General features: G+C 37.3%; 1 protein-coding gene across 3 annotated transcripts in view; it reads left to right on the top strand.

The window, feature by feature from the left end:
- The first annotated feature begins 4439 nt into the window (after positions 1-4439).
- LOC149154448 (uncharacterized) overlaps positions 4440-9204 on the top strand; it is a 79310-nt gene continuing 74545 nt past the window's right edge. For 2 of the 3 annotated variants that reach the window (XM_089439981.1, XM_089439982.1), the window contains exons 1-2: positions 4440-4824; positions 5035-5271. In XM_089439981.1, the coding sequence (XP_089296107.1) occupies positions 4545-4824; positions 5035-5264 (510 nt within the window). In that variant the 5' untranslated portion in view covers positions 4440-4544 and the 3' untranslated portion in view covers positions 5265-5271. Of the gene's footprint in view, positions 4825-5034; positions 5600-9204 lie in introns of those variants that run through there. The other variant, XM_089439980.1, reaches the window with a different exon arrangement.

Raw genomic sequence — 9204 nt, 5'->3', positions numbered from 1 at the left:
TCTCAATGCCCAAAACTTAGCCATGGGAGCCAAAATAATTTGGAAAATCATAGCTCCAAATCCTGGCTGGGTGCAAATTGCGTTATGGAGAAAATACTTCAGAGGACCGAGAACTAGATGTCTGGAGCAGCCCAAGAACAAATTCAATTCGCCTTTCAGCAAGTTTATCAGCAAAACCAGTTCGTTGATAAGGAACCATGCATACTGGATCCCAGGCAATGGAAAGCGCATACATATTTGGAATGATAGCATCCTTAATAGACCTCCGCTGGCAGAAGCAAGGAGCATGCCAGAACTGCAACGCTGGATGGCAGAAGCCAGCATAAACACGCTGTGGGATCTATCAACTTGGGAGGAAAATGCGTGGTTGGGGTGGAAGCAACTCGCAGTCCCTTCCTATCTTCGCTCTGACCTGAGCACTCTTATCACGAATTTGCATGGGATCGCTCCATCCCGAAAAACCAATCAAGACGTGAGAGGCTGGGGAACGAGTCGATCAGGCTACTCTGTAGCTCAGGGCTACGCCAAACACCTCGAGAGGCCTCACGTGCCTCCCAACCCTGCTCCCTGGATCGGCATTTGGAGAATTCCTTCAATCCCCAAGGTGGACCACTTCTGCTGGCTCCTCTGCCATCAGAAAATTTTGACTGAAGACAGGCTCCTGAAAAGGGGCTTCTATGGGCCGTCTAGATGCTCTCTATGCAAGGAAAACTCTGAATCTGCTCTCCACATCATGATTGAATGCAGATTCACAACCTCTTTATGGCAGGAGCTCCTAAACACTTGGAATCATAAATTCGCCTTCCCAACAGCAGTCCAGGATCTATTTGCGAGTTGGATGACCAAATACCCAGGCTATTCCCCAAAAAATAAAACAGTCAGGTCAGCTTGGAGTGCTTTACCAAAGTTCATCAGCTGGCAAGTATGGCTGGAAAGGAACCGAAGAATTTTTCGAAATAAGGAACAGGATTTCAGACTAGTGGCCAATGCAGCAAAATGCCAACTAGCTGAGTGGCTGGAAGATAAAGGGGACGACACAAACTTAAGCCAGCAGGACATAGAGCTAGGATCTGCTCTAAACTTTAAATTCCCAAAAGCCAACAGCTCCTCTTCTCCTTGCAAAGATTGGCAAATCAGAAAAAATGAACACGAATTCCAAAGCTGGATGTCCATCCAAGCTCTTCCATCTCTCTTCTTCGATGGGGCTGCTAAAGGGAACCCAGGCACTGCGGGAGCCGGAGGTATTATCATAAGTTCAGACGGAACATGGGTGCATAGATTCGCTTGGGGATTAGGCCACTCCACAAGCATTCAAGCGGAAGCGATGGCCCTCTACCAAGGAATTAAATTCCTCAAGGATCTGGGCTATAAGGAGGCAAATGTCTTTGGAGATTCCCAGGTGATTATCCAAGCCTTGGCGACCAATTCCAACTCAGCAGACTTGCAGCTTGCAAGGATAATTTCAAGGATCAAAGGTAAGACAAAGTCCATGAAGTTGAAGTACTTCCATGTCTTAAGAACAAATAACAAAGAAGCAGACAACGAGGCAAACAAGGCAGCTCAGCTAGACGTTGGTTCCCTTCTCAAAGACAACGAAATTCTTTGGGACCCAATTCCCTAAAGTGAAATGTTTTTTTGTCTCCTTCTACATCAGTTTGTTTGTATCTTCCACCTTGGGAAACTAGCAGCAGAAACTCACTTTGTTAAATGTAATAAGAAGATCCTGTTAAGAGTAGGTGGCATAGCTCACTCGCTGAAAAGTCATGCAGAAAATCTACCCCGTCTTTGTAACCGAATTTATGGCTTTTGGCCGCCCAGTTAATGAAAACTCATACCCGTTTCTGTGAAAAAAAAATAAATTAAAAATACAAATATTTATATAGTATAAATGTGCAATATAAATAAATCTATTTTATCATATAATTTAAAATAATAATAATTTATATACATAATTATAATATTTCAAATTTAAATAATAATTGATGATGATTATATATATATATATATATATTAAAATTTAATATTTATCACAAATACACTCTTTATTATTCTTGCGGCCTCAGGATATAACACATTCGCAAATGCGTTGAAGTTAAATAGTTATTCTTTAACCAAAAATTAAATGTTTATTTGTAATGTGAACTTTATAAAAAAAATATTTTATTTATTTTTTATTACATTATGATTGGTCAAGATAGTTAGATTTTATTTGGTAATCACGTGCCACCGCGGAATCATGTTGTCGCCACGAAGCCATTACTCTGCACCAACCCATCACATTATCATGCTATCATGCATTATAGTACGTTGTACATAATTAAATGGCAGCGAGTACCTCCAAAATTGGCACTTTGGCACCCACCAAATTCAGTGGCGCCGAATCTAAACATTTCAAGTAATGATTTTTATTTTGTTGGGCGTAGAATTTGTAATTGTAATTTTCTATTCTTTAAATAGTATTTTTAATATAAAATAGATTTAATTCTTTCAAAAATGCAAGATATTTTTGTAAATTTAATAATTTAAAATTATTTTATTTTTTAATTAAAAATTATTTTTTATAAAATTTTAATATTGTATTCTTTAAATTATGTTTTTAAATTTAAAAATGAAATTTTTTTATTATAAAGATACAAAAGCTTAAAATTATATTTTTTCAAAAATAGGAAAATCATAGTTTTGGGTTGTTGATGCAACATAGTCTAAATATTTCATGTATTTTCAATGACATTTTTCTGCCTATAATAATGCAATTTAAAACATAAAATATTTAAGACATTTTTCTACATTTAATAATACAATTTAAAACATAAAATATTTGAGATCTTATTAAAAATTAGATCATTGAATTATAATGAAATAATTAAACAATTATTCATTATTACACAATTGAAATATTTTAAAATTTTTTTAGAAGGTTGAATTTATTTATATAATCAAAAATACATTTTAAATGACTAAAAATCACAATTTCACTTAAAATCATTAAATTTTTAAAATAAACTTAAAATCATTAAATTAAATTAAAACAAAAAAAATACAAAAAAAATTACCAAAAAATAATTTCAAACTTAATAAAAATCCTCCTATAAAATTCAATAAAAAAAGTATATTCCACTAACAATACTTTCACTACTCAAGGGGAGTAAACTGGTTGAAGTTCACCAGTTTACCACCACTAACCTAGCTTGGTTTTTTCCTCTCAATTTTTTACTAACATATTTTTGGCTCTAACTAGCTATATTATCGTTGCCTCTCCATGTGCACTCTCTCCCCCATTAGCAAATTTATTTTCTGGCAGTTAACAATTTGCCATTAAACAACTTACATATAAAGCATAGAACATCCGAATTTATTATATTATATTTTATTTTGTTTGTTAAATAAGGTTTCTATTCTATATTTTAATTTTAATTTTATTTTTATTTTGAATGAACAAAAATATCTTTTTAATTTTTAATGAATAAGAAAATATTTCCACATTCTTGTTTATAAAAATATTATATATATATATTTTATTTTATTTTGAATTTCTCTACTCCTATATTAATACAAAAATATTTTTACAAAGAGGCAGTGGTCTCGAGAAGTCTAGCCCAGAGATGCGACATGTTCACATTACATAGCTGAACACTGACCAAAAAAACTTGCTGAAAACTGACCAGAAGAGCTTCTAGGACCATGACCATGACTAGTTCATAGAAACAGAATACGACAATATCGAAACTGAAGACTGACCAGAAGAAATTCAAAGACCAAAACAGGCTGACTAATGTGGAAAGATATACAATATGTGAAAATATATACAATATGTAACTCCTTAGACGAATCTAGGGGAGTGACCACCTTATAACACCAGGAGTATATCCAAATACCTACAAGCAATATATACCAGATCTTATGATTTAGCAACCTCCAAGCAAGATATACCAGGTTTTAAACAAACTCTTATTTCAAAAAACACAACATATTTTTTTTTTAACCATGAAAAATTGAAAATTCCTTGGACTAATATAGGGGAGTGGCTACCTTATAGCACCAAGAGTATATCCAATTACCTGCCAACAAGACAAGATATACATTCGATAACTCCTTGAACTAATCTAGAAAAATGACGAGATATACTCTCCTTACATCTTTGAACTAATCTAAAAGAGTCATTACCTTATAACACCAAGAATATATCTACAAAACAAGATATACAAAATCTTATGATGTAGCACGAGCCTGCACTTTCAAAAATAAGAAATCTACTCCGACTTTCAAAAAAGAGAAATCTACTCCTTGAAGTGATATCGTAAGAAACCATGTACTTAATAAGATTTCAACCGTGGTTTCATTAGTTTCACCCCACTAAAGTTACCATTAAACACAGCATATTACCCAAATCGCAATGTATAAAAACACACCATATTACCCAAATCCCATCGACGGATGGTTGGTGTAGTCGTCTTTAGTCGTACGCCCCTGCAGTTCGTCGTGCCACAGGATGAGAGGTTACAAAAATTCCAAATTTTAGTAGATGTCATTTACACTGGGATGCCATGGATGCCTGTATCCATTCTACCAGTGCAGGAGCTAAGATACCAATAGCCATGCTCTGTAATTTCTTGTCAGAAAGGCGAGGGAGATTGGTGTTGAACCCATGGGGACTTTCCAGAAAGGGGAATTCAACCAGCAGAGGAAAAGTAAGCTCTCAATTAGCCAACCAACCCACTCCAAAGCAACCTCAGAGTATAACCAAACGGTGTTTGCGATGCAACCGGAACTATCTGGACGAAGAGAACGGTCCCCAAGCTTGTTCTTACCACGGTCACATGAACGGTAATTGTCCTCTCGTCCTCTCTGTCTTTCTGCGTCTAGCCTGCGTTGGCACTAGCATTTCATGTGGGTGCTTGTTATTTGAATTGATAAGAGGATTCAGCATGTGAGCAGCCTTTATGCTGTTTTCTTCTTTTAAGAGGTCACTAGTTCCTCCCCCACAGAGTCCCCTGTTTCAAATTTTCGATGTGCGGGTCCGTTTGAAATTTTCAGGTGATAGAGGGCTGTTCTCGTTGGCGCCTCCGCATCAGGGCATTGATGGGGAGTGGACGGATGCAAGCGGAGTGATCGTGTACAAATGGAACGAGAAAGACAAGAGACCCAACACTGGAATGAGTAATTGGAAAAAGAGATGGAGCTGCTGTGGAGAGTATGATGACATGGCAGTCCCCTGCAGACGTGGATGGCATGTGTCATATGATGATGGTGGAACCCTTTTCTAGCTCATAAGTAATTTTCTCTCCTTAGCAAAGTGCAGTACGGGAGTAGAATATGTTAAAATTCATACAAAATTACCTACCCTTTTCAAGTCGCATAAAATCGCTCGGACTCATTGCAGTAACTGTGTTGATTTTATAGTATCGTTTGCTGTCATGTATGAGGCAATTTAAGGAATGAAATTAGTATTTTCCATAATCCTGATTTGATATTAGAAGAGGAATGGTGGGATAAAACTCGGATTTCTAACAAGTTCTTGCAAGGTGTGTCTCTTTTGCACATGGTAATTGTAAAGCTAAAACCAGTGGTCAAGGATAAGAAGGATATACCTACAGGCTTAGTTTGGGCTTCTTCTCCTTGTTGAACATGCTTAGTCTTTCTGTTTGAGTTGAATTTTTTATTTCATTGAAGGTATATTGGCTAGAATGGATTTTTGAATTTTGAAAGATTGTTACATAGGGCTCATAATGCAGTCTTGTTATGTTCTAAATCCTTGGAATAGTATAATAAACTAGAGTATGCACAATGTACAAGCACAACTGCAAAAGAGATAATAGAATCTCCCCCAAATATCTCCTTGTTGCGCTCCTTGTTAATGGCGGTGTTAATCTAACGCTCCCGTGTGTTTCGTGGCATGTGCTTAACACTAGCGATGTTTACTAACACCTGCGGGTTTTGGTGTAACGGCAATCGTGACTCTAACAAGTGGTATCAGAGCCAAAGGTCTCGAGTTTGAAACACACCTGGCTTGTGTTGAGGGGGAGATTGTTGCGCTCCCCATTAATGGCGGTGTTAATCCAACGCTCCGGTGTGTTTCGTGGCATGTGCTTAACACTAGCGATGTGTCTGTTCACTAACACCTGCGGTTTTGGTGTAATAGCAACACTCCTTAAAGAATAGGAAAACCTTCTCCAAATACCCCAATACATTCATATATTTAAATCACATGGATACATCGACTTCTATAAATGTCTATTCTCATTCATTGCACATGTGGGCCCTTACTATGCTGATGCCAATTATGTATATGTGTAATCCCATATATGCGCCCCTTGGGCCATATCAAAGCTTCACCTATCAGATTCCCTCATACTCTCCTCATGGCTTTGGAGGGTTCCAATTGGGCTATGGTATGTAATGATGGCTTCATCCAAGTGACCCAGAGCACCAATCGGGCCATGGTATTGTAAAGTTTTCTAAACCATGGTAAACATAATCTACATTGTAAAAGAATTCCTACATGAAACTAAACTGCTGAAACAAAAAGGCCTCTTAAAACAGCTCTTTGTAATAAATGCTAGAATCTATAAATGTATCCTATAGAAAACAAATAAAAAGACTCAATAGCTGACTTTCAAAACCTGCCACTGGTTATCGTTAATTCTGAAGAAGAAAATCCGCTAGAGAAAAACTCTAAACTGTTAACTGCTGAACTCAAAATCACTATCCCAGATCCATACACTGCCTTTCTTTCATAGGGGATGAAGAAAGGGATACTAGGGTGTTCAAAATTAAATCTAGTTCCTAGAGCTACGGACTTGCGTGAAGATGAGGTGGTGGATCCCAAGGAAGGAGTTCATATTCCCTTGGGCTCTGCACCCTAACTAAAAGTCAAACCCCAAAATAAAAATTGCTAAAAAAAATAAGGCTGAACTAAACTTGACACTATATCTACTTTAACTGGGAATTAGGGATAAAGATAACCTTATCCTATCTAAAGCTGGCACATGCATGCATGCGCTGTTATTGCTGGAAGCCAAATTTAATGCTGTGCCCTCATCTATAGATTGTATCTGCTGCTGCTGTAATAGAAGGCACATAGATCTGCTGTATGTGCTCCAGCCCATAGAAGACAGTCCAAGGTACACACTAGTGACTACTTCCTCTTACTAAGGAAAATGTTCTCCACAACACCAAGTTGGTCTCTGAACATTTCAAACTTTTCTTTTTCAAGGCTCTTACTCAAGATATCAGCAACTTGCTGATATGTTGGAATGTATTGTAGAACCATGGCTCCCTTCTTAACCCTGTCTCTGATGAAGTGGTAGCTGATGTCAATATGATTGGATCAATCATGAAATACAGGATTTTTAGAGAGTTTGATACAGTTCTCATTGTCACAATAAATCACGGTAGTGTCCAAAGTCTGGTCTGTTTGTTCTTCTAATAACTTATGAAGTCTGATGGTTTTACAAGTAGTAGAATTGGTTGCCATAGAAGTATGCTTTTCACTAAACAAGGAAATCGTACCTGAACCTAAACTGAAGCAACACCTTGAACTGCTCTTCCTATTACTGGCACTACCTGCCCAATCAGTATTCGAGAGATCATGCTGCACCAACGCTCCATCACCAACATAACTTAGTCCAAAATGCACTGTGCCCTTTCAAGTATGGCAGCATGTGTTTTTCAGCAACCCAATGAACCTGCTTGGGCTGCACCATCTGCTAACTCAAGGTGTTGATTACAAAACAAATGTTAGCCCTGGTATTTACCAAATACATGAAGAAACCTATTATTCGCTTGTACATAGATGGATCAATCATATTTGAATCACAACCAACAAAGGAATTTAGATTTCCTACCATAGGAGTAACCATGGGCTTGTAGTCTATCATTTAAAATCTCTTCAGAATCTTGATTTCATACTTGCCTAATCCAAGGAAAACTTCGCTTGGACTTTGCCATGCCTCTGGAGCTAGAGAGTAGTGCATCAAGCTGATGTCCTCTCTGTCAAATTCTCTCCCAAACTCTGTCTTGCACCATCTTATGAGTTTCCTTGAACTTCTTGTAAGTATGAGATTGTCTACATACAAGATTAAAACAAGAAGATTATAATTATCAACCAAATAGTAAAGATTGGAATCTTCTTGTCTTATAGAAACCCAAAACATGAAAGATACTTATCGATCTTGGATATATGCACATGATGCCTCTTTCAAACCATAAACGACATTCAACCTGCAAACATGGATCTCATGCTCATGCACCTCAAAGCCTCTTGGCTCATTCATGTATACCTCTTCCTCAGTCAAACCATTAAGAAATGCTATTTTCATATTCATCTGATATAGTGACAATACAAAAACTGCTGCTAAATACATAATGAATTTGATAAAGGTATACTTGGAAATAGGAGCAAAAGTCTCCTCATAGTCAACTTCCTCTTTTTAAGAGAACCCACTAGCCACAACCGAGATTTGAATTTGGAGAACCCGCTAGCCACAAACTGAGTTTTGAATTTTTCTTTGCTGCCTTTTGTTGCATGTTTCACCTTGTACATCTGCCAAGAGTCAAATCGCTTAGTTCTCCTTTGGTCTAGGCACTATCTCCCACATCATTCTTCATGATGTAGTTGTACTTCTCTATTATGGCATCTTGCAAAACTTGCTGACCTGTTGCCTCCTCAAAATTAGAAGGATTTTCATGAATGATGGAAGATATTAGTGCCACATACTACAAAAATTTCCTAGGAGGATGGCTTATTTGAAACAAAGTCATAGGAGCTCCAACTTGCTCCTGCATATCTTGTAGTGTCTAGGTTGACTACCTAGGTTTCCTAGCTGAATTGGATGTTAAAGAGGCATCTCCCGCACCCTTAGAAGCTTGCTGATTTGTATCTGATTTTTCTAATTTTTCTCATTTATGTAGATTAGCCTTTGGGGCAACAAGCTCTACTACCTCATTGGTCAATGCTGGAGGATTCCAAGACTTGGAGGACCGTGCATCCTCATTAAACTTGACATCTTTGCTCACAGCTACCTTCCTATGAGATGGAATGTAAACTTCGTAAGCTTTTGAGGTCTCATTGTGACCAACAAAGATACCCTTTAAACTAAAATGTTCCTATTACCCATTTAGATACATGGGTAACCCTAGGAGAATTTTTTTCTCTTATGTTGCATCTTGCTAGCTTGTAGCCCGACCATGATCCATAGATTTCCA

This window comes from Pinus tabuliformis, chromosome 9, assembly GCF_031772625.1.
Source record: "Pinus tabuliformis cultivar Carrire ecotype Pingquan chromosome 9, CPIR1, whole genome shotgun sequence".
Lineage (NCBI taxonomy): Eukaryota > Viridiplantae > Streptophyta > Pinopsida > Pinales > Pinaceae > Pinus > Pinus tabuliformis.
The sequence above is the reverse complement of the archived record's forward strand: the minus strand, read 5'-3'. Positions and strand labels throughout refer to the sequence as shown.